This window comes from Melanerpes formicivorus, unplaced genomic scaffold, assembly GCF_026170545.1.
Source record: "Melanerpes formicivorus ecotype bairdi unplaced genomic scaffold, bMelFor1.0.p_v2 SCAF_6, whole genome shotgun sequence".
In the NCBI taxonomy this organism is placed as follows: domain Eukaryota; kingdom Metazoa; phylum Chordata; class Aves; order Piciformes; family Picidae; genus Melanerpes; species Melanerpes formicivorus.
The window spans coordinates 13,817,398-13,843,382 of NW_027142358.1; the positions used below are offsets into that span (position 1 = coordinate 13,817,398).

General features: G+C 40.1%; 1 protein-coding gene across 2 annotated transcripts in view; it reads left to right on the forward strand.

The window, feature by feature from the left end:
* Window positions 1-9,092: 9,092 nt before the first annotated feature.
* The window catches only part of VCL (vinculin), a 54,292-nt gene continuing 37,399 nt past the window's right edge, over window positions 9,093-25,985 (forward strand). Inside the window, exon 1 of one of the 2 annotated variants that reach the window (XM_068139851.1) lies at window positions 9,093-9,590. In XM_068139851.1, the coding sequence (XP_067995952.1) occupies window positions 9,423-9,590 (168 nt within the window). In that variant the 5' untranslated portion in view covers window positions 9,093-9,422. The remainder of the gene's footprint in view (window positions 9,591-25,985) is intronic. The other variant, XM_068139850.1, reaches the window with a different exon arrangement.

The following is a 25,985-nucleotide window of genomic DNA, read 5'->3' on the forward strand; positions in this document are numbered from 1 at the left end:
CCTGCCTCAGTTCTTTGTTCAGTCTGTCTTCTTCACGTCATTTTCAGATTTAATTTTCCCTGGGTTTCTATTGCATTATGTTTTCTCTGCCCTCTTTCCCAGTTTCCAAGAGAAATGAAAACCTAATTAAAGACACATGGAAATGTTAAGCTATGTTAGTTAGAGATGGTTAGAAACAGGAAAGAAAATAGGTTTGCATAAAGCCATGGGAGGCTGTTTCCAGGCTTCTTCTTCCTCTTTTTTTTTTTTTTTTTTTTAAAGAGATGCCACAAAGTTACTCCAAATTACAGTGCCATAAGCATGTCATTAAGGTGCACAGGAGTATACAAAAGGCTATCTTTTAAATTTTTTTTTTTTTTATTAGAGCTCAAGTTTTGAATGTTAAAAACACATGCGGCAGTTAGAAGTTTGTCGTCTCTGCCACATGACTAGATGCAAGTTCATTCCATGACCTGACCTGCAGCTGTGCCTCTCAGATCACTGTGTCCACAGCTGTCCATAGGGTCAGGACATGATGCAGCATGCATTCTCCTTTCCCTCACACTATCACTAGTTTTGAAATAGAAACAGCGCTGTGTTAATACAATATGTATCTCTGTTGTAACAGAGACGAGTTAATTCTAGCAGAAGAAAAGCTCAGTCACACAGAAAAGAGGAAGTAACAGCAACAGCAGATAACGAGTTACTTTTGTAGGGCGCATAATCGCCCTGAAGTTTCTCATTACCCTGACGCCAGTTTTGGTCCTTTCTTGATTTGAGGTGTTAGAAGAGAATCATTTTACAAGAACAACACAACAATGACAGATGTGTCATCTAGCATACTATGCCAGCTCTGACAGCTACTAAAAGTAGGTGTCTATGAAAGAGTACCAAGAGGGGGCAAGAACAAAATAAAAATTCCCAAAGTACTCATATCCAGCTGAGAAAAAGTCTAAAGCTGAGAAGCTTTGTGAGCCAGAAATAGTGTCTCTGTGTTTAATAGGCCCTGATGGGATTAGCTACTGTGGATATGTTCAAATAGCTTTTGAACATTTTGGACTTTTGAACTTTGTTCCATATAAACTTCTGGAATCAATAACATCTTTTTATGATGATATTGTGAAAAGGTCTCTACTGAACTTGTAAGTACTTAACATTCAGAAGCCCTTATTTTGTCATTTACAGCTATGTATAGCACTTTTTATTTAGTTTATAATTCTCCAACAAAAGCCTGAGCAGTTTAAGCATGTATTGCAACGGAGAGCCTTTTATATCATTGCAAACTGATTTTCAGATTTCATTATGATGTACAAGGATGGAAGGTGAATAGCAGAACCAAATCAGACACTAGGGTTTAGACCTTTTGAGGAGTAAAATACATCTTTCAAACAGCAGCCAAAACAATGTCTTCCTAGAATAAAGTACAACATTTCTGTAGTTAGACAGGAACAATTTTATCAAAGTTGCAACATTTCCTCTTTTGGACTGCTCTGAAAGCTAGTGGTGTAATTTAGTACCACCTCTAAATCTTTCACTGATGGCACATTAGCTGAATCACTATGACTCAACTTTAACATTACAAACCTAATTTGAGTGACTTGAAATTTTGGAAGGAGTCCTTCCCATGACAACTGTACAAAGCACCTGTATTTTGATGTTAGTGGTAGACAAAAGGCATGAAGACACAGAACAAATTGCTTATACTCCGCCAAGAGAAATACAGATGCTTTTGCCTAATGAGATATAATGTACTCTTGTATATATCACCATAACATACCATCCTAAAAAACCAAAATGCAGTTCTTGTTCAGAGAGCAGATGCAGTTTCAGAAGTTTGAAACAGTGCAATCAAATATTTTTATCCAACAGAACATAGGGTATTTCCTTTATGTAATTTGAAAAGAAAAATACAAAAATTTCCCCTCCACTTTCACTTTAATAAAGTCTCCCAAGACAACAAGCTGCCTATTTCTTTCACAGCCTGTCTTGATTGAGCTATTCTAAGAAAATTCACAGCTCTTTCACAAGGGAAAGCAGCCCATGAATTATTTTCTTTTAAAAAGCCTAGCTCCATATGAGGGCTTTCTTAATGGCATTTCAATTTATAAGACATTGGCTCCATTTTCTTTGATTGTTTCTAAAAGCCTGATTTATCTCCAGGTCCTGAACCTTGTCTATAATGCAACCAATAAGGGCACCACTTAAAAAGCAGTCTGTAAACTCACTAGCAGTCTGTAAACTCACTCAGTCTGTAAACTCACTAGAAACATGAACCACTTTTCAGCCTTCCACTCTGTCAGACTTGCCATTTTTGATTCAGCTCTGTACTTCTGTGGTCTGTAGGCCACTGCTTCTCCATGTGCCTGGCTGATGTACAGCTACCATTACTTATGGAGGTCAGAAGCCTCAATAATCTGCAACAGCTAAATAAAATGGATCTACCAGCTAGTAGTTAGAACCTGTTGATCCTCTGCTTTCTTGGGGCTTTTTAAAAAGGTCTTCCCTATGTTAAATATGTATTTAAAACTCTTGTTAAGCCTTTGAATAAGGACTTGCAGAATGTGGAGCCTAAATATCGCTGTATTTAGTTCTTTTGAGGAAGGCTCTTCTGGCAGAATTTCCATCAGACCTGGTAGTAAGCCCCACTAATCTTTTCACAAGTGTTCCTACGAGTCTTCCTCATAAATCTGCAAACCCAACAGATTGGTACCGGCAGAGTATGTGCACTACTATAACCTGAAAAATAGAATTAATAAAATAGCTGCTATTAAAAAAATAGCTGTTTTTTAGGCCCTAGACAGTTAATGTTCAACAATGCTTCTTTCTGCTATCACAGTATTTGTATTTAATTCCAGTATTCCGACTAAATTATTACAGCAGACACCTTTCTGAACAAATTCCAAGAAATTAACGTACTCCCAACTGTTTTGTCCCTTGCTGTGCTGAGGATGGCTTCCCAGGCTACTACGGCTGCTTCTCTTCTCCCATATTTGGAAGTCACCCTGCAGTATGGAGATCCCTTGTGGGTTTCTGTTTAAATTCCAGAGTCACTGTTGCACATTACTGTTTCCTTCAGCTGATGTAAATCAAATACAGTACGAGTGAAAAATGTGAGTATAGGCTTAGCTAACTGCTCTGTGAAGGAAACTGTAATTAATGCAGAAAGTTGTTTCAGGAGAAAATGTTCCACAAGTGCAGCATGCTTTGCACACTGCAACACTGCTGGGGCTATTGACCCTCATTTGGCAGCAGTTTGCACACACTTCACTATGTGTACCATATTTAATTAACAATGCTGACACAGTATGCAACAGTAAAGAATAACACACTTGGATGGAAAATACTGATGCCTGCCATCAGGAGCATTTTTCCATGCAGAGCACCCAAAACCTAACTGGGATTTCATTTTGCCCCTGAAATTTTAGGGCATCTGCAGCAATCTTGATTTTTTGCTTCTCATCTTCCCGCAGTTCCAAGACAGCAGCATCCAAACATCTGCCAGTTTCAAAAAACTTTAAATTTTTTGTTAATGAAGTGTATTTTGGTTTCTTTTTTGTCAGTGTACTGAATAAGTGATACCATATGGAATATAACTTAAATGGGAAGGATTTTAAAATATTTTAAGAAAAGTAATAATTTATAGCCAAGCTCCTTTACAAGTCTTATGAACCTCTCATTCCTATCTTTGAATACTCATATGGATAACCTCATTTGTGTAATGGGGTAAAAATCTGATCCACTAATATTTGACCTCTACAGGAAAGTAAGGCAAAGCACAGGGATCTTCTCTATGTGTGAGAATCACAATTTAACTCCTAGTAGCTAGGAAAGGAGCTACAGAGGAGATTAAGAGAAAGACAATCGTGTTTTCAGTACACTTTAAAAAGGTTCTAACCCAAACCATACGGACATAATGTGTCATGAGGATATTTTTTTCAAGTTCAGTGTTGCATGGATCAGTGTTCTTTTGGATTCTTCCTTTTGGAGCATGATAAAAGTCTCACTACAGTCCTAATGGTCTTTGAATCTACGGGTGGTGCAGTGTTGAATACAGAGTGTTCTTTTTGTGACATCACTGCAATTTTACGAGGAACAGAGAACAAAATGTATACATTCACAGAGCAATCTTACAATGGCTCCTACTGAATTTTCTGCAAGTCTGAATTTTCACATAAGGTCCACTTATGTAAAAATAATTGTAAGTTCAGGTCTCAGGGCAGGAAGAAGGAAGTATTTTTGTGTTAATGTTCTTTCTTCATTGTAATTACTCGGAGCTCCTCTGAGGTCAGGGACACTAAGAGTTTTAGTCAAGATGAATTAATTAATATGAAACAGCTAAGAAACTAAAAAGTGTGCCAATGTGATTTATTTTGTGGATATCTCCATGTATACAGAAATTTGTTGCTAGCAAGCAATGTCTTCTTTAAGTATGGCCTAATTTGGCCATTTAGTACTTTCTGATGGCAGATAACTCCTATAACTACCAATACAAAGCTACAACTCTTTAGTATGCATGCTAAATAAGATAATTATTTAAGCCATGACGAATCTATGAGGACTGAAAAATCTTCATAATTAAAGACCTTCAGAGCAGTTGACACAGTAATTAAGAAGGTGAAAAAGTAAACTACATTTTCACTTTTGAGTTTTCGAGTAGATGCTACATAGCTGTGCAGAAACTCCTTGAAGGAGAGAGTGACTTGGTAGGAGCATTCTCTGCAGATCCAAGCCCCATTATGTTTTAACGACACAACACATCTGTAGATGGATATCTAGGAGCTAAGAAGCATTGTGATGAAACAAAGGTTGTATTCAGAGGGGCTGACAACTGTGATTCAAATTTTCCAATCCTTGTTGGTCTCCTTGCAGTTCCTAGAATACAGGCAGGCAAAACTCAGAACTAAAGAGAACCCAACCGAGTTTCATGGCGAATGTCACCTTTATAAGGGCAAGGCATACTGACAGACTATTATGGTAGAGTTACACTATCATACCTCCTTAGTAGTCTGCTCTTTCTTTCCCCTAGGTTGTCATTTCTCAAATGTGAAATTTAATCCTTCTGTGCCAGTCACCTACACACTCTCAATATAGTAACACCATTCTACAACAAACCCATGGCAAATTTAAAATTTATGTTTAAGGCAGATATTACCACAGAAAGATTTTTATTTTAACTTCAATCATCCATTGCTTCCTCCTTAGGAAGAAGGAAAGTGCAGAATGCATTAACTTTACAGTCTACCTCCACTGATCAACAGTGGCTTCAAATCCTCCAAAAGCTGATAAAGAGATTCTAAATTTTAACATATGCTTAAATCTTCTAAGATCAAGACAGAAATGCAATCAAGTTTATGCAATATAAGAATATGGAATTCCTGTAAACTTTTCTCAGGCAGCTAATCAGGTAAAAGTGAGAAGTTGGTGCAGTCAGGAACAACATCAATATTCCAGGGAAAGTGATTATTACAGCCAAGCACTTTTGCCTAGAAAATCTAATCCTTCTCTGCTGTGGTACCTAATACTGGAAATAACTCCTGTAAAATGTAGTTTAGTGCTTAGAGCTAACCAGGCACACACATTTCAATGAAGTATTAGTACAGGCAAGCTCCCTTATAATTACAGATGAGTTCATTAAGCTCTTTGAAAATAGTTCTGTTGCACTGCTCCTGTTGCTTGCAGCTGCAGTGCCGTGCCATGTACATGGACCATGGAATATAGAACTCAGTGACAGTTACTGTGGAGGTGACTGCATTGCAGCTACTTAAGTACAGTCTTCTCCTTTGGTCTATAAAAGCCTATTACTTTTGTATTTGTACATCTAATTTACATCAGTGGAAGTAAAGAGGATTTCTTTGCTTCATTAAAAGACTTCATTATGTAGGAGAAAAGGAATATTTATTAACTGATTGTCTGGGACAGTGAGACAATATGGCACTAAAGTCAGAGATTTCTGTTCAAGTTTCCTGCAGAGATGGGTTTAACTCACCTGAGTTCTTATGAAATAATAAAAAACATGAAAAGAGAGTCTTAACAGCTAATCTTCTCATTCTAACCACTTTTAACTTATTCAAGATGCCAGTCATCACTGTCATGCTAATAATAGGTACTGCTTCTTAACAATACTAAGATTTTGAGTGTGTGTTAAGGAAGGGATGTTCAGCATATTTTTTTTTTACCCCCTCAGTGGGGAATCATTGTTGCATGTATAATACTATACTGGGAGAGAACAAAAGAATTCATGCATTTTGGGCTCAATAAATGGAAGATATTGTGACCAAATCTGTAGTTACCTTCTAACCATATGTTAGGACCTGTTGAGTTAATAAAACTCTATAAATTAGAGAAGCAATTGCCCAGTAGCAGCATAATTAATATATAATTACAAATTGGCTAGTGCAAAGGGCAAATAAACTGATTTTGAAAAAAAGTAACTGCTACAAAGCTGATATTTATATAACATCAATGTGACATGTCTGAACACTGCAAATGAAAGAAACAACACTGTAGAAGTGGTACTTAAAAAGTCCAAACCCACAAACACACAAAAGCAGTTCTACATGTACTGTTATTAATCACATGGTATTTTGCCAGATGTGGCTTCAAAAATTAGGTAGCCACATCAATAGCAGGCAGGGAATTTTAGTGATAGGCCTGCAATACAGTCATGTAGTACAGACAATAAAATATGATTTTTGTATTGACAAAGATTACACCAATGTATCCCAAATAGTGACACAAACTCTAGCATCAGCACCCCTTCAAATATACATATTTTGGTCCAGTAGATAAGTAGAGATTCAGAAGGCTCTGAATCTGTCTTTCTGCTCTATATTTTACTTTGCCTGTAGTAACTATTACTATTAAAGCCACGAAGGCAGCCTTTTATAATGATCAGGTAACACTTTAAGACATATGCACGCACACATATATTTCATCCAAAACTCAGTATACAACATCTCAGAGCAATTATTTTTAATCATGTGCAAGCCCCACAAATTACTAAACATGTCCTTTATTAGGTTTGCATACTTCCATAAAACAGAATTTAGCAGATTATGATTTCACAATACGGGCTAATTGTTTTTCAGAATTCCCAGCTACTGCACATTACTATCCAGAAGGATTTTTAATGTGTGGTGTTGTTACTGCTCCATAGTATACTAAAGGGGCACTGCTGAGAATGCATGTACTAGAAACACTAACTACAGTGCTCTATAGCAAACAGCTAGCAACATAACATACTCTTATGGCATATAGTTCATGTGACTTAAAATACTGGTTACAGCTGAGAGGCTGCTATTTTAGGTATGTTTTGAATGACAATGACATAATCTGATTATGTGTTATCAAGCCTAACCAAAGAAAATTGAATTGGATAAGGCTGAAATGAGTTATGACTTCTAACACTGCAGATTCAGTAAATACACACATGTAAATGCAATGCCCAGCATACTGAAAGAGCCACAAAATAATTGAGCTAAAGACGTTGCCAACATAGCAAATCCTGCAACCCCCGTTTTTTCTTAACTCTTTGGGCCTAAGACTTTTAAGTCTCCTTTAGCTCCAACAACCACCCTGGTATTAGAAGTTACAAAGACAGATCCTTGTACACACCAGAGCCTAACTAGTCTTTTTGTGTGTCCCTGTATCTTTTGTAGGGCTGGCTGTGTTCAAACACTGCATAGAAGCCACAGTTTGCTTTGAAACAGTTAGGAGTGAAAGCTAGTCTGACAGGAACATCAATTAACAGCTTAAAAATAGCAGCACCAGGACAAAGAGAAAAATATCTCAAAGCTAGTAATAATTTCCCCAATTTAATTCTATCTTTACCGTGTAAAGGAAGCAGTCCACAATCCTGTAACCCCTTACTCAGGTGCTTAATTTTACTACTTTGAGTACTCCCAGTGTCAAGAGACACTACACAGGCAGCCAGGGTAGTGCTCAATGTGAGCACTCCCTGTTTTACATTTTACTGTCAGTGGTGTTTGCAGGCGCTCTTGTAAATAACAGCGCTGAAACGTGGGGGGAGCGGGCAGCTGACCATCAGTAGCAGGCGGAAGGCTGGCTAAGGCGGGCAACCTCGCGCTGCCAAGGAGCAGGGCTGTGGCACTGCACTCCTCGGGATGCAGCCATCGGCAGCCGCGCTCAGCATCGGCGGTACGGGGCAGCCAGAGTTTATGCCACACTCTAAGATTTATATTCGTTCCCCCCAAATCACGTCGCTCACCTAAATGTATTCAAATGAGCTCCCACAGCAGTGCTCTCTTATCACCAGATTACAACGGTAAAAACCCTGAACCAGGATTTACTCTCGCCTCGCAGGGCTGCTTACCGCCCCAGCGCCTGTCACCGCCCGGCACTGACCCCAAGCAGCGGGCCGCCCGACAACTCTCCTGAAGGAGCACTACCAGGGCGACGGCTGCTGTCCCACCACGTCTCCTTCAGCCTAAGGACGGCTCACAGAGAGCAGGCCGACTAGGACATTGCTCCACCCTCCCCTCTTCACCTCAGGCGGGGCGCGGGCGGGAAGCGGTCCTTGCGCAGTGGCCTCCACCGCCTCCCACCACTTCTCGGGGGGACGGAAGCGGTTAGAACCGCGCCCTGGGCGACGAGCGTTCTGCGGAGAGGACTATGGGGAGAGTGTTGCAGGGGAAGCAGGTCGCGCCAGCGGCGTAAGGAGCGCTCCCCAGGGGAAGCCATCCATAAGGGCAACTAGGAGCCGGGGGGAAGCGGTGGAGGGATGCCACCTCCCTTCGGCCACCCCTTTCCCAATTATACCTGGCCACAGCACTCCGCCGGGCGATCTTATCTCAGCCCAACGGACCAAACTTCTGCCGCCGACGGGGCGTGAGAGGGGCGGAGCACTGGAATGCCAATGCTGCCGCCACCCTCTCAATTCTCTGCTCCCCCTGCCACTATCCCGGCACTCCAGCTCTAATCGTCTCCTTATATGGACACTAGAATGTCTGACGTCATCTGAACGCTGGGAAACCAGCGCCCGCGCAACCAGGCTTGGTTGGGAAGGCGGGTGGTGCGGGAAAGGCAGAGGGGGAGGGAGGCTCTGGAATGTTGATGGACGTTTTATTGCGCCACTGGGATCGGCTGTCCCAGCTCGGCCATTGGGAGAGGGCGGCCGAGGAGGCGGGATGCTGTGGGAGTGGTAGGTTGTGGTGGTTGAAAAGCCGCCTCCTGGTTGAGGAGTGGTGCCAGTGTGGGGTGGGCGCTGCCAGGGGAAGGAAAAGCGAGTTCGAGTCCCGTTGCCGCTAGCCTGAACTAGGAGCTGCCGCTCTGGGTTGCTGTAGTTGGCTGAGGGGCGAGGTCGTTTGTTTTCCTCTTCTACTGCCTTGTGTGGAGGCCGCGGCTTTCCCTGTGGGGCGCCATCCCGTAAGGACAGAGTTTGCCAGGAGTTTGTGCGGAGTTCGGGCCCCAACCCCGCTGCCGCCATGCCCGTCTTCCACACGCGCACCATCGAGAGCATCCTGGAGCCGGTGGCCCAGCAGATCTCCCACCTGGTCATCATGCACGAGGAAGGAGAGGTGGACGGCAAGGCCATTCCAGACCTCACCGCCCCTGTGTCGGCCGTGCAGGCCGCTGTCAGCAACCTGGTGCGGGTGAGTAGTGGTAGCCGGCTGGCCCGCCTCCTTCGCTCCTCCTGCCGGGAGTAACTTTGGCCGCCGAGGCCAACTTCGGGGGCCCGTGGCCGCGGAACCCGCCTGCCCCGGCCTACAGGTGTGCTGGCCGCCTGACAGGCGCCCGTTAACAGGGAGGTTTTCCCAGCGGCGCTGCCGGTGGAACCGTGTCGCCGGTGACGAGGCTGGGGCCGGGAAGGGGTTAAGTTGAGAGGCATTCTGGACTTCTGCAGCTCGTATCTGGGAGCCGCCTTCGGCTGTTCCCGCCCTGGCCGGCGAAGGAGCTCGGCGAGCGGTGCCGCGGAGCAATAAGTTGTCCATAACGGTGAGCTGTTGACCACTGTTATGACTGAAGAAGCCTCTTTTCTTCACCTGAGGAACACCATCACGTTGAAGTGCAGGGAAAGGCTGTAACTGTTGCTGTTTATACCGTCCTATCCGCTCAGTGCAGGGAGCACCCAAAAATGCTTCACAGATGTCTCTGATATGCCGTGGGCTTTTTTGCTGTCTTGGAAAGGCAAAACGCTTACTTGGTGTGATCCTATCCTTAAAAAACCCAAACACAATACCCTTGGTGAAGACTGTCAGTTCATTATCAGTGCACGAACAAACCTGTGGTTTCTCGACTAAGTTCGGAGTTGTAGTTTGTTCTGTTTGTGACACAGTCTCGAGAGTGTGTTAATGTTTTCTTGCAGGAAGCTAAAGGTGGCTAAAAATTGACTTGAGTTTCTCCACCTCATGAAAAGTAGCTATACTTGGTTTGTCTCCTTAAGAACCGAGTATTTGAAACCGTTATTTAAGTATGAGAAGTGCAAGTGACTAATACATTCAAAATGTTTTAGTTGTACTAATACTTTTATAACCAAATTACATCAGAAGTAGAGCAAAGCAGAAATAAGTTATTTCATATTGCAAGAGTATGCAAAACTGCATTTCTTTACCTGGTAATACGTTGTACTTCTGGTGAATTGATTTACAGGTAATCTAAGTTGGTTTTTGAACATCGGAAGTTACTTGTTCACTTTGAATTCTATAGAATTCTTAAGTCATTTGTGGCAAGTGGTATTCCTTGCCAGCAAACTTTACCTTAAAACAAGATAGCTACATACAGTTAAAATAATGGTGTCACTGTTAACTGATGTGTTAATGCACAGAAATCATGAGGATTGTGGATATAAGAAGCTGTCATGTATATGTGATGTGTTCCTGAGCTTTTGGCCTGTAGCGCTTGCTACTGCTAGGGTAACTTTGAGGTTTTCCATTTTTTATATAGTGTAGAGGCAACTCTTGGTCCCCATGACTCCATGAATTTTACAGGCCGTACTGTCTGGAATACTTGTTCTTGCTAACTGTAGCTGAAACTTGTGTTTATGAAGAACAATTGGTCTGTAGCAATGAACTGATGTAATAGGTATATTAGCTGTAAGGGTGTGAAGCCTGAGTGTGTGAAATACTTTTCCTTGAAAGGAAGACCAATGCTAAGTCTCTCTAAGCTTGTATGGCTGGGTTGTGTGACTGTATTGTATTCTTCCTCCCCCTCTTTGATTCTCAAAAGAAACCTGATCTGATAAAGTAGCATTTATTAGAGAATTGCAGACACAGAGTTAGTTTCTTTGTACAGCTTGCAAATGACATCTCTTCTTTCATTTTGGAAGCCTGGCCTGTTCTCTAGCTAGCAGGCAAGAAAACTGAAGTGTTGAATGATTTTTCTGTGTTAATTCACAAATGGATCAAAGAGGACTGGTATAATCCAAGGTGGTGCTTAGAAGGAAGATGCCCTGATCTGTTATTATACAACTTTGACTGCATTAGGAAAAATCCAGATTTAATGTCTGTTTCTTATTTGGAGGTATGTTTTCAGAGCATCATTCTGAAGTGTAAATGTGATTTGTGGAACTGTTTCACAGAAGCAGGAATATTTGTATAGGTATGTTGTCTAACTTGCAAGCCTTCTAGTGGCTTCACAGGTGACAGCAAAGGTGAAATTGTCCTTACAACCAAGATAGTAATGTAGCTGCTTGCAGGAGTGTCACAAAGCTTACATAATGGTAAGTATTGACCAGCAGAGAAGTTTTTCAGTAAGTGATAGTTTGCAGCATGCAGCTGCACCATTCTCTGTCCTTCTGGCTTGTCACAAAGTGCGATACTTAATTCATGTAACTATTGCATCTGTAAGTAATGCCTGGTAGCAGCAATGTGGAGACCTATTCTTGTGCAAGGCCTAGGTTATGTCCTACGTGAGGAAATGGGCTAGGAAATGAGAAGTGAGCCATGTGCAGTAATCTTTTTTAAAATAAACTGTCAAGTTTTTGTAGACATTCCTGAGATGGAGTTAAAACAATATGCAAGATGAAACACAGGTTGATAGATATGAGAGTCTTAAACTGAGGGAATTCAATGTGAAAAGGGAGTCATATCATCCTCCTAGATAATTGAGTACAGACTTTTATATGAGAACTTTTTCTTCAGTTTGCCATTCAGCATGTTTCTGTGTTTTGTGTCAGAAATGCATGTGCTGTATTTTAAGGTTTGCCTGAAACCGCCTTAAGTTTCATGAGTATTTTTAGTATATGTTTTGTATGCCCAGGAAGACCTACTATAGGAGTGTTTCCTTGCCAGAACCTAATTTTTAAGTAATCCTATGGAAGGGGTAGTCCAAGTCAGTGTTGAAGTCAATGAGATAACTAAATCTTTCCAAGTTGGTCTCTTTCTTGTCAACATCAAAGACTTGGTATTCTGTAGTAGTTCTCAAGGTGTGACAGTTTGATTCTATGGCGGTAGCTTTTGCAGAACAACGTAATTTGTTTTGATGCAATTTGATGAAATTTCTTAACTGTGAGGTAAGGTGTGTTTTGCCCATGCCAAGATTTCACTCATAGAAGTGGCAGAAACTTTTTTTTGCACAAAAATAACCTTTGATGTGAGCTGGGAATGTGAGGGAGGGTGTTCAGATTAATGTCACAAAATTAATAGTTTGCTAAATAAGTTTGTGGTTTTGTTTTTTTTAACTGAAGAGCTTAATGTTTTTGTTGACTGGTATTAGGAATGGAAGTGTGCCTTTTATGGGAGGTTTGAAGCTTTGCTGGCATTTCTTGTACCTAAAGATCTAATGCTGCAGGAGAATCGGCTGGGGTTCAAAATAGTCAAGGAAGGGAATACTTTGAAGCTTGCTAAGAATCTACTTTCCAGTAGTGAATTTATAGCCATTTATGTTCAGAGTGTTATATCACTGCCAAAGAGAGGCAGGGGGAGAATCCTTCTCTAACGTTTTAAACTCCATTCACTTGTATTGGTTCTGGATTTCTTCTGTGCAGGCACAGTTTGCTGTTGTAACTTCTTTCCACTCTTTTGGACAGAGCTGCTACACAGCTGCTGCTTTACCAAATACCAGCAGTACCATGGGTGAAGCAAATAACCCTGTGCCTGAGACTTGAGATAGGGGAACCCGCAAAGGGACTTGGGAAATACATGTAGTTTAAGTATTGCAGCAGGATCAGCAACTCAAGATGTTGACATTTCAGAGGCTGGGTTGTTGAACCAGGTCAGTGCTCTGAAATACCTGAACTGCCTGATAATTACCTGTTCCTCTGTCCTTCATTTTGATGTAGCTTGAGCCATCTGAGTAAAAGTGAAGTATGATGCTTATGGTCACAAATGAAGTGGCAGACATTTCATAACAGAAATGTGCTCTGAAAGCCCAGCACTTGTCTAAGGGATGATGCAGCTTCTGCCTTTCCATCCTTAAAGCTTTACATACTGTCCTTTTGTCTTTGAATCTTTTCATAGGTGTCTACATGCATGCAATTTCTCTTCCATTGTTTCTTAACTGGGGAAAATTTACTTTATTAATATATTCTGGGTGGATCCTGTGATATGCCATTATTTACTTACTGAGATTTGGAGGCTTATGAAACTATACTGACATCTTTATGCGCCTTGGTTGCTAGTCACAACAACCAGGTTAGGATAATAGTCAATAGGAGTCTCCTTACCTTATGAACACTTGCCATGTAGTCATGGTTTATCAGATTTTAAGAAGAGTAGGGCCAAGCTCTAATTGTAAAAGTCAATAAATGCAGTCTAGAGTAGGATTAATTTTATTTAGAGATTCTACTTGCTGAGAATAACACCCTCTGGGACTGGGTCAAACAGGCATTCATGTCAAGTTTTTGTTATTTCCTGAAGTTGGGGTCAGCCTTTTCAAACTAACACCAGCTGATGCCCACCCCATCTATGTACAACTGAAACCACACAGATTAATCTCAAAACATGTGAAACTCTATACCAGTACTTAAGCAATGACAGAAAGCTGAAAACAAACAAACCTTAAACTATGGAAGACCTGCCTTTAGTGTAGCTCCAGTGGCTGTCCTATCTCATCTTACTGGATGAAGTATTATCACTTGAATCAAAAGGCATATTCTGGGTGCATAACGTGGACTCGAACTTGTCTGAGGTTGCAGGGCTTTGCAGAAAGAACTATGCATTTTCTCTGGATAGGATTTGAATTATCTTACTGACTTTTGCAAACCACCAACTTGAAAATCTGAAAAATGCAGCCTGCCTTGAAATCCTTGTCATGCCTGCAGCAGGAAAAGTCAAATACATGGTGGAACACTCAAAAAGAGGTTAAATGGTCTGTTCGGAGTGGATGGTATACCAGTTTACTCATCCCTACGTCATCTTCTGGCATAAGTGACTTGTGTATATCTCAGGGTACACAAGAGAGGGATGAGTTGAAGACAGCTTAGTGCTTCTCCTTTTTTAAGGGAACAAATAGTTTGCAATATTTATGTACCTTGGAAAAGGATGGAGAAGACAGGAAAAAAAGAAAAAAGTAAACTTTTTCCTCGAAGGTTTTCCTGCTCAGCACAGAAAATGGCTCTTAAGGAGCTGTAGTAACTTTTTCTTTTGTGATGTTTGTAACTTGTCATGGGCTATGTATAGATCTGTGCTTCCTCAGCTCCATTTTTTTTCTTTTTTTTCATTCAGAAGTCTGCAAGCTTGAAGAAATGTCATGTTACAGCAGTTCATCTAACTTTACAGAACTTCAAGTTAGTGACAAGTCAATGAGAATACGAGAAGATTCCTGATGATCTGAGTGTTTTATTTGTATGTTTCTAGGTCTTATCACAAGTCTCCTCTTCACCCAGATTAGTGATAGAGTATGCTTTAAATAATTTCCTTTTTTGATATAGAACATTCTACTGAAGTGTATCCGCAGTCTCTTTGGGAACTGTAACTATATGCTCTGTGAGTGCATAAAACCAGTTGGGATGTGTGCATGTGAGGGACAGAGAGAAGAATGATTAACAGTTAATTGGACAGAAAGCAATTTTGTGAAGCACATTGTGAACTTCCTTTCATCTGTTAGGAATTATCTTTTACGTAAGTGATATATCAGCTTCTGATTTGAAAGGAGTAATCTTTTTGTCCTGTAATGTTTGGAGACTTAATTTATACCCAGTCCTTCCACCAGTTTTAAAAGGAAGCTTTTGTTCTCTGTTCCTTTACATGTGCAGAGATGGTGAATGCATCCATTAGTAATTGCATACAGCTTGCTTTTGGGGTGTAAAACCTGATAGTATTGTAGAAGGGCTAACATTAAAATGGCAGTTGGACAGAAATTCCATATGCCAACAGTATGCTGTATACCACTCCTGTTCTGGAAAACTTGACATGTAATTTCTGCTGTGCAAGTGAATTGCACCAGGGAAGGAAGAGTTAAGTCTCTATGAAGTTCAATCTGTAGTGTTTTGTTCCTGACTTCTTGTAACTTTGTTGTCATATAGCTTTGCAACAAGGTTTTTCTATTGTTCCCCCCCCACTAGTATTGGATAGTTAACAGGGAATTCCTTTTATAGAATTTAATAAAGCATGGTTCAGTATGCTTTACACTTACCCCACTTAAATTCTAAAGTTATAAATGTAATTTACAGGTCCCTTTCCTTCCCCAGTATAGTTAAAATTTGGATTGATGAAGCAAGTGTTTGGGAGGGCAGAGGAGGGCAGAACCAAGCAGTGTTTTTAAAGATGTGTAATCAAACATGCTGTATTAATGCTAGTTACTAGAAATGATGCCTGAAATAATGAAGTGGTTGTTCCAAATGCTTGAGTATTCTTCCTGTTTCAGATCTGCTGGAATTCTTAAAATAAAAAGGTTGAATAACACTCTTGCCAATTAATTTTCCAAAGGAGAATCCATTTTAGTCCTTGTCTTCAGTACTAAACTTTGGTAGTGGTTTCTCATGTAGCTAACACTAGCCTCTTTATCCCTACTTCATGTAAAGCTTTTGAGTGCTGTTGCCAAGCTCTTGTTTCTGACTGCATTGTTTTACTAAATCTTACTGGCTGTGTGGTTTGGTTTTTTTTTACCACATATTATTAACATTAGATACTTTGTCTTCATATAAATTTTCTGCTGCCATTTTTCCACTGTGAAGCAAGTATGACTGCAAACTAGACTCAAACTTTTCCATGTGGTGGTGTTTTGTGGTTTGTTTAGGGTGTTTTTGTTTGTATGTTTGTGGGTTTTTTCCCCTTTAGTGACACATTCTATTCTATCACTTGATCAAATGCAGATAAACAGTTTTTCATTGTACAGAACTTGTCTCTTCAGCAGTGGTTCCTAATTCCTGCGAAATTGTAACCTTTCTGGCATTTATCTTTAAACACAGCAGCAGGAAGGAGCCCTTACCAAGGAGTATTGTTGTTATCTAATTTGAACAGTCAAGTATCTTTTTCCGTCGCTGTGTAACTGTTATAAGTGCATCCACTCAATTAATTGGAATGCTTAATTGTATAATTTCTTCCTTAATCTTTGACAGCAGGCAGAAGAGAATTAACCTGAAATAAGGTCATGTAATTGGAGTCTAAAGAAGCAGTTTGTGTTGAAGTATGGAAATACACCACAGAGGGAGTGGTTATTGCAGCTACCTGCATTTCAGAAGACACTAAGACACTTTGTGGATACAAGATTATTTGCTGCACAGAGAGATGAAATGTTGAAACAAAGGCTGGATCTTGTTTTCAGTTACAAATGTTTCAGCCATAATTACCTCCTTAAAACATGACCCTAGTACCTTAGCAGCTTGAAACTGAACTGTGAGGGGAAAGCCCTACGTGCATAATACTTGGAAGCAGGTATAATTTGTTCCTGTACTAGTTTCAGGTCCTAGTGCATCTGTAAAAACATGAAGAATTATATATAAAATCAGTAGAGGGCAAACCTTTCTCTTGTTTGCCTAAATAACGTCTACTGAGATATGACTTGTACTTGCCCCTATTCTAAGACTAGAACCAAAATTTTCTATAAAAATATACTGAACAAGTCACTTCAGGAAAAAAAAATATTCTGAAGTAAATGTTCTGTAATGTTTGTTATGTAAATAATGAATCATTATTTCCATAATGAATTATGGTTGACAGGTGACAATACTGGCTGCTGAAAGGGGCAAGAAGGGAAAAAACCTGCTCCTAACTATCCATGATTATTGCAACTGTCACCTCGTTGACTCATAGTTGATGATGGTTTCTTTGTTGGAAGAGTGTCCTAGTACCCCGACTTTGTGGGTAGGGTGGGAAACTGATGATTCACTTCAGGGCTCTCCATTAGAGTGGAGGAAAAAAGGAACCATTCCCATAGGAGAGTTGTGCATCTTGTTCCTGTTTGGCTCAGAATTATTATGAAGAAACCTGATGCAATGAAACTGCATTGCATTTTCCATCAGTGGTTATACCCACAGAATAGCAAATGTACCTGATCCTCTTTCAAAGAGGGTATGTTTTCTTTATGCCAAACTTCAGTGTGTCTTTGGGACCTGCTTGTGGAATTAATGTACAGTAGTATTAAACTTATAGCTGAGTCTTTGCACAAATTAGACGCAAGCCTGTCCCTCCTTAAGCTGAAGAGTGCATGAGAAAACAGCTGTAGAAATTAATTTCATAACTGTAGTCACAGAAGTGACAAAGTAGCAATTGTTTGTGTATGTCCTGAATTGATGAGGAGTGTTCTGGTCTGCACCATATAACTAGTGTGACACTTGTTATTTAAGTAACTAAGTTTGTTTGAAGGCAAGCAATAGCTGTTCCTGTCTGGGTTTTGGTTTTTGTTTGTAGTGGTGATGTTGGGGGTGTGGGGCACTTTCTTTTTTTGGGGGGGGTGGTGGTGTTTTTTTGTCTGTTTTTTGTTTTTTTTTTTCCCCTCTAATTGTCGTCAAGTAATTGCTATATAATGAAAGAAGCAGGTGCATCAAAATGGGAAGCTTACTAAAGGGTGAGCCAGGAAAGTCCATATCCACTTCCTTGCCCATTCTAGTCTTACAGCCTTTACGGAGTATCAGCTTTTCAGTTGCAGAAGTCTGAAGACCCCTGTCAGGCAGGGAAGCTATTAAAAGCTGTCATCTAGAACTTGTTGTTCAACCTGAGTTGCTTCCTCTGCCTTCAAACCTTTTCCTGAGTTTGGAAAGGGCTGCATATTGCAACTGTTTTTAAGGAGGGAAGCGTAACTTAAACTTTCTTTTCCTATGCAGGCCTTGTTTTGTTTCCCAGCATAAATAATTTCTCCCAAGGAGCACAAACAGACTGATGGTCAGTACATGTGAGACCCAATTAAATTGCAAGAGCTTTTGGGTGAATTTGGTTCCCGGTGACTGCAGTCAGTTACACTTTGAACAAATGGACTTCTCATAAAACACAGAACGCCAGGTTGGAAGGGACCTCAAGGATCATCTGGTCCAACCTTTCTAGGTCATAGTGTAGTTTAAATGAGTTGGCCCAGCACTCTAAACTGACTTTTAAAACTATCCGGCGTAGGGGAATGCACTACTTCTCTGGGGAGATTATTCCAATGTCTAACGCCTGTCATTGTGAAAATTTTTCTTATGGATTCCAGTTGGACATTCCCCAGGAGTAGTTTGTACCTATTGTTTTTCCCATGTGACTCCTTGTAAAAAGGGAGTCTCCATCCTCCCAGTAGGCACTCTTTATGCACTAGTACATGGTGATAGTCTCCCCTGACCCTTGCTGAATGAACCTGGTGTTCTCGGCCTTTCCACAGGTAAATGAGCAAAATACTTGTGCAAAAGCAACAAATGGTTAATCTGTCAATCTCCAAATGGGATATAGTAGCACATAATCGAATGAGACCATTAATGCTAAGGTTGAGATGTATGCAAGATGACTTGTTCAATCTTCTTACCAAAACAATGGAAATCTTGTCAGTTGCTAACATACATTCATGTAGTCACCAAAATTGCTTAGGAGAAGTTTTTAATACTGCATTGTGTGATAGTAATGAATGCTTATCCTAACAGTTATCATTGGGAAAATATCTGTTTGAAACAGTTGGAAATTGCTGGAAAGGTTACTTGTTCTGGTGTGTCCACTTTTATTTTTGTGACTTTGCTCAAGGTTGACCTCAGAAGATGTTTTTCCACTCAGTCTCTCTGTACACCAGTGTCTAAATATTGTAGAATTACTTTGGTTGGAACAGACCTATAAGATCATCAAGTTGAACCATTACTTGACTCTGCCAAGTCTGATGCTAAACCATGTCCCTCAGCACCACATCTATGCATCTTATAAACATCCTCAGCGTTGGGGATTCAACCAACTCATTGGGGAGCCTATTCCAGTGTTTGAGAACCCTTTCAGTGAAGAAGTTTGTTCTGTTACTCAATCTAAATGTCCCCTGGTACAACTTGAAGCCTTTTTCTCTTGTCCTGTCACTTGTCACTAGGGAGAAGAGAGCAACACCCACCTTGCTACAACCTCATTTGCAGTAGTTGTAGGGAGTCAGAAGCTCTCCCCTGAGAATCATTTTCTCTGGATGAACCAACCCCAGTTCCTTCAGCTGCTTCTTGTCTCTTCTCTAGACCCTTCACCAGCTGCTTTGCCCTTCTGGACCCACTTTAGCACCAAAATGTACTTCTTGTAGCGAAGGGCCCCAAAACCAAACACAGTATTTGAAGTGAGGCCTCACTGGTGCTACATACACAGACAATTGCTTCTTTGGTCCTGCTTCTCACACTATTTGTGATACAGGCCAGGATGCTGCTGGCATTCATGGCCACCTGACTGCACTGCTCACTCATTCAGCCAGCCATCAATCGACACTGACGCCCCCTGGGCCTTCTCTATGTACAGCATTCCAGCCCCTCTTCTGTAGCATTGTGTGGGGTGGTTGTAACTCAAGTGCAAGAACTGGCCTTGTTGAATGTCATAGTGTGTAGAATGAAATAAAAGATAATTCTCAAAGGAGTCAGTGACAACTAGAAATTGGATTACACTGCTCTTAACTGGTTATATCATCCAAAATTAGGAGATTCCAGCTACATTTGTAACATCTGCTACTATGCAATAATGTGGTGGAGCTGCCAGCACTGGAGGTATTTAAGAAGAGACTGGATGGGGAGCTTGGTGCTATGGTTTAGTTGATGAGATATTGTTGGGAGATAGCTTGGACTTGACCTCGAAGGCCTTTTCCAACCTAGTTAATTCTATTCTTTGTATTCTATTGTGTAGTAAAGGCTAATAATCCCTACTAAGAATATTATTTATTATTGTGAGTCAAGTAGTAAGTAGTAAATACTAATGAAAGTAATAGTTTTTAAAGCTTTTTCTGGATGTCAAAAGTAGTTTGTTACTTGACTGTGAAATAAGCTTAAGGTTTCTTAAATGGTTTTTAACAGCTGAGCAAGTCTTCCTTTGATTTTGGAACTAATACTAGATAATTTTATTCATTTTTAAGCATTCTTGATCAGATATTTCTGTCAAGTGGCTGTTTTGTAATAGTTTGCAAATTCTTTGTGATGACTGTGCATGTAAGTGGGTCATCTTCCATGTGCGGTATTCCTAGCAAAGCTGGTAGAAGTTGTTGTGAGCACTGAAGCCAAAACCAAGCTGGGAAATAATCACATAAATGTATCAAACTTGATGCAAAGTTTTTACTGATACTGTAAATGAGCATGGTCCTTTGGAAAACAGCTCATCTTTTCTAGTCCTTATTCTATTTGATGTGACTACATACTGTTGTAGCTAATCAAAATGTCACAATTAACATGTGAGCAATGATTAACGCTATTATTTAGTGTATGCTTGAACTGTTAGTTGAGTAAAAGAGGAATAGATCAGTATGTTTCCCATGTGGGAAACACTGAGATTAAACAAAGTCATAAGAGATTGAGCTCTGTCTAGTTGCTGCATTTGAAGTTTGATTTAAGTAGGTTAAGGTAGCATCTCTTACTCCTTCTCTGGTTTAGTACATTGTTCAGCACTCAACCCATGGTTTTTGTAACACATCACAGTAACAGAAACAGATACTTTCTTTACAAGGCAGCAGATAAATAAGCCAGCACCACCAACACGCAAATGAGAACAAGTTCAGTAACTTCAGACAGTGTCATGGGAAGAGCTCGGAGAATTGTCACAATAACTTCAGAGTTGCTTAGAATGAAAGGTGAACTTAAGACAGGAGCTTTGGCAAAGTGGATAGTGGTAGGTAGTAGTAGATAGTGCTGTGGGGTGGTGAGTATTCTTTATATTTATCTGATAAATGTATTTCCTCTATATGTGAAAAAGTGAGTCTTGTTTCTGATTTGATGTATATTGGTAGTGATTGGTATTTTTTCCCACCTCCCCTGCTATTAAGCAGCTTTTTGTTTGTCAAGCTTATGAATTTTATCTTCCTGCAGGAAACTGTTTTTGTCTTGAGCTTAGGGAAAAAACCCAAACCTGTTACTCCAGAACTACTCACTGCTTCTTTAGAGAGCTCATAAGGGAAGCCCATGGAAAAGGGAAAAAAATCAGTGTTGAACAGTCCAATATTTGGAATTCAATATGAGTTTGCATGCAACAAATAGCAGTGCCTGGTAGCCAACCTACATTTTAGTTTAAGAGGTGTTCTGAAAAGTAATTGACAGGTCTGGGTACACATGGAAATGATCTGGAAGAGCTTTGTAAGTCTGTGTGCCGCTTGATATGAGACACTTAAACTTCCTAGTAAAGTTAGTTAGTTGCAACTGTAAATCTCATTTGTAGAGACAGTTGCTGTATCTTATTTTTCCAAGTGTCTTGTACATGCAAAGGGTCAGAGCTGACTTGCGTTACTTGTCTGGAAATAGTTCTAAGTAGTTTTAAATGGCAAGTACTGGTTTAGATGAAGAAACTTTTCTTTTGATAGTAGAGCTAATTTCCAAATTATAAGAGTTCAGTCTGTGCTTTTGTTTCTTTTAAGTTGTGTGTCCTCTAATTAGTTGAACCATCCAGGCTTCAACTCTATACTGCTAACAGAGTTAGTAGACATCAGCAACATGAATAAGCATTTTGGTACCCAAATGATACTGCTCACTAGCCTCCGTATGGTTCTAATTTCATAGGTATGTGTTTTAATTAGACAGCCTGATTTCCTTAACCTGAAGCAATTGAATTTATCTTAATCACCCTCCCAAGAGGGCCTTTGAAAACAAAAGTTTTGTGTTTAAAAGAAAGCTGTACCTTGTTATAATGGACTATTTTGGGTCTTACTGAGTGATATAGGTTAAGTTGTGAGGAGTGACTTGCAAACCTGCACTCTTTGTTTTCTTCTGAACACACTTCAACATTGCTTCTCTCTTCTGTTCCCTTTGCATGAAGTTCTATTTACTGAAAGCTGTTTGTCAACTGATGATGATTTTTGGATGACTTGTGAAGTTTTGGGTAGGATCAAGAAGCTTCATGCTGTATCCCAAAGCTGTTACTTGCATCTGGCAAAATTTTGTGCCTTGCCAGGATGTGTGCAACTCTGTTTTGCTGACATTTACCACATGGTAACTGTCAGGGTGTCATGAACCAGACTTCAGTACAACAGCTATTCCTAAAACAGCGAAGTAAAGTAGTTTGAAATGCTGGCTACTGGATCTACTTGATACCATAAAGACAGAAGCAGCAATCGGAATACTGTGCCAACAATTAAGGTAAACAGTGAAGTCCCATTTTGCTTCTCTTTTGCTGCTAGATCTCCTTCCTAAAAGCTTGCCGTGTGATTTGGCTCCAATGATTTGTTTCACAAAGGGAAAGCTAAACAATTGTGAATTAGTTACTGAGTCCTTCCTGCTTCTGAACCCACTGAGACAAACTGTCTCTGAACTCAGTTTGAGATAAAGGAGCTTCTTTTTAGGCTTTCAGTGCACGTGCCCTAAGGTGGGATGAACTCTGAATATAGGATACACAATTACATACCATTAACTTCCCTCATGTTTTTCCTTCTATTGTCATGTGTGATTAAGACCCCTCAGTATGTGACCTGAATTCAAAATGCTTTCATGTGTATGTAATTCTCCCTGCCCATGTTATATTTTTAAGTCTGGAATGAAATGTACATCTATGCCAGCAAGCAGTAGGTATAAATTTGGTGTAACTTTGGCTTGTTGCTGGTTCTGCTTGATGGATGGGAAGTCTTGAAATCTAGGCCAGTTTTGCTTTCCTAAACTATGGGGTGGAGGGAGAGGACTGGCAACTTGTTTTGAAATGGATTCTATACTTGGGTATGCAGTGTAGAAACTGCTGTCACTATAAAGTTATAGCAAGTATGTAAGATGTTTTTTTAGGATTGACATCCAAAGTAATTGAGAAAAATTACAGATAACTTCATGGAACTGCAGTGATATGCAACAAATCCTTGATGCAAGATTTAATCTTCCAATTATCATATCTCTATTCTTTCTCGAAGCTTGCAGTGCGTGAAAGAATACATAAACCAGGAACTGGATTTTAATGTGAGGTGACTAGGTCACTTAGAGTGGTAGGTACTTCAGTATGTCAAGCATAACTTCTGTGGTAGCTTATTTCTTGTAACAAACCTGGGGTCCTGCTATTGTCACAGGCAGGCCTGTAGATGATCATGCAGGGATACTTCTGAGCTCCATGCTACTTTGACAGATGCTTTCAATTGGCTTCTGGAACATCACAAGAACTAATTCTTCTAGGCTTGTATTCCTTTTTTTAACTGAGGAAATCCTGTAAATAGCAAGGGAAAATGTCACTTCCAGCATTTGGCAAACTATCAAATTCCTATTGTGAATATAGGCATGCAGAAGAATCTATTAAAACAAAACCCCCAAAACAACAGATAAATAAAACTACTCCCTAGGAGTAGGACTTTACCCTGCTGGTCCTCCTCACCTAGTTTGGAAGGGTGAGGAGCAAGATTAACAGTGAGGACTGAGGTAAAAAAGTTACTGTGTATCCCAGCCTGGTCATCAATGGACTTTGGTTCTCCATTCTTACCCTTCAGAAGGTGAAACCCCTGTAAGAATCCCGTGTTCTTAACATGTATACTGTTACCAGATAATTGTTCTGTTTTAATATGAAGTTCAACAAGCCACCTGTCTGCAACTAGAGAATGCATAAGTACTGCTTAAAATAAATCTTCATTGCCTTGGTATTGGAATATGGAGAAGGTAAAAGTTGATTCAGTCTCTACCTTATGCTGCATTTAGGCTATGTAAGATTAAGTCCCAAGAAATTAGATCTTACTAAAACAAAGTAAGAAACCAACCAAATCTCTATAACCATGAAGTTAAAAAGGAAAACCCACACAACTCTTCTGGGGTAGTCACAAATCTGGCTTCATATTTTGAAACTGCCTGTTCAGTGGTGGAATAAAATTTTGTTGTGTGATGGCCTTTGAAGAGAAATGTTTTTAGAGTTTAGGACAGTTTTGAGGTTCAAAATCCCCCTGAAAAGAGAAAATGGATTCAAATCCTATATGTTACTGTCATATGAAGACTAAAGGACATTCTTTGCTAAGGCTAGCTAGTACCATGTACGTGCATGTATAAATATCTACAGGGTGTACTATATATCTACCTGTAGTTAATAATGCTTGAGTAGTGACCTTAAATGTATCCTTTTACAAGAAGACACTTATGTTTTCCAAGCTGAATGAAGAAATGCTTTTTGTGTTGTCTAATAAAAGTAGAAGTAACTTACACTTGATGTTCAATGTATTATAACTTGAGCAGTTCTTTCTTGGTTACTCCTCACTGATCAGTAGAAAGTAACAATGATGGTTAAAATGAATCTCAAACTCAAGTCCCCTTTGTAAACTTTCCTCTTCATACATTCTTGCAAAGCTATATATCCTGAACTGTTTCTTAGATATACTGAACTATATGCAGATTGGTACAGCTACAAGAGTAACCTCAAAGGCGTAGTTCTTGGGAAAGTTACTCTACATTATCACCTGGTGATAGCCTTCTGTCTGAACAGTGTGCAATTCAAAGTTTATGCACATCTTTTCTGTGTCATATTTATCATGGACATAGAAGCATGAGAAATACAAAGAATAGGTTTCATGAATGCATTGTTAATAATGAGAACAAAGCAGGCATGTTCTCTGGTGAGGTCTTGTAACTCTGTCTCAGGAAACAGGACAGGAAATCAAGGTGTACAGCACTGCAGTATTGCTTTGACACTAGGAGGGACCATGGCCATTAGTGAGCCTATAGTGAGCATGAGACAGAAACCTAGCATAAAACTGAAGACTTGTAACCTCCTCTCTGCTCTTCCCATTATTGCCTCTAAGTATGTGATTACTTGTGAGTCTAGTACTAGACTCAAAAGTAAGCTAGTTCAACTCTGTGAGTCAAAAAATACTAGGATACTGTACTTCGGTAAAGCCCCTCTGAAAAGGACCAGATTAGGGTAACACAGTTAACAAGCAGTATAGATGTACAAGGAAGTGGTGCTCCTGGAGGGCTATACAGCATTAGAAGTGGCAAGTGCTGTGCATGCTGGCACACTACAGCTTCTGTCAAAAACCAGCAAATCTTTAAGCACCAGCTGAGCAGAGATTTTCAGAGCTATCTTGTCTAGCTCAAGCAGTCCTGGCAGCTGTTAACACAAACTAGTGTCTGTGTTAAAGACCTTCTGCTTTGTGATGCCTTTCTGAATAGCTTATTCAGCTGGAAAATAGAGCAAACAAAGGAGCTGGAAATATTTTGTCAAGTTGGTGATCTCACAGTTCAGAAAGCCAACTACCAATTATAAAGACTTCTATTGTATAATATAAGAGCCAGTGTGTAGTGAACTCCAGATCTTACTCTATCTTTCTCTTCATTAGCTTCCACATAATTATTTTTGCCTAAAGAGTGGTGTGAATGCTGATGTGGGGTGTATTCTCTGTAACAAACTAAATTTTTCTAATAGACAAGGTTGAATAGCCAGGGGTAATGTGCTTTCACTCTGAACATGATTAATCTTAGGAATACTGAATGTCTGTAACTGTGGGGCTCTCTTTGTGGTGACAGGTTGGACTCGATGATCTTTGAGGTCTCTTCCAATCTTAGGAATACTGAATGATTTCTGACTCACAGGCATTAAGGAGAGAGGGAAGCC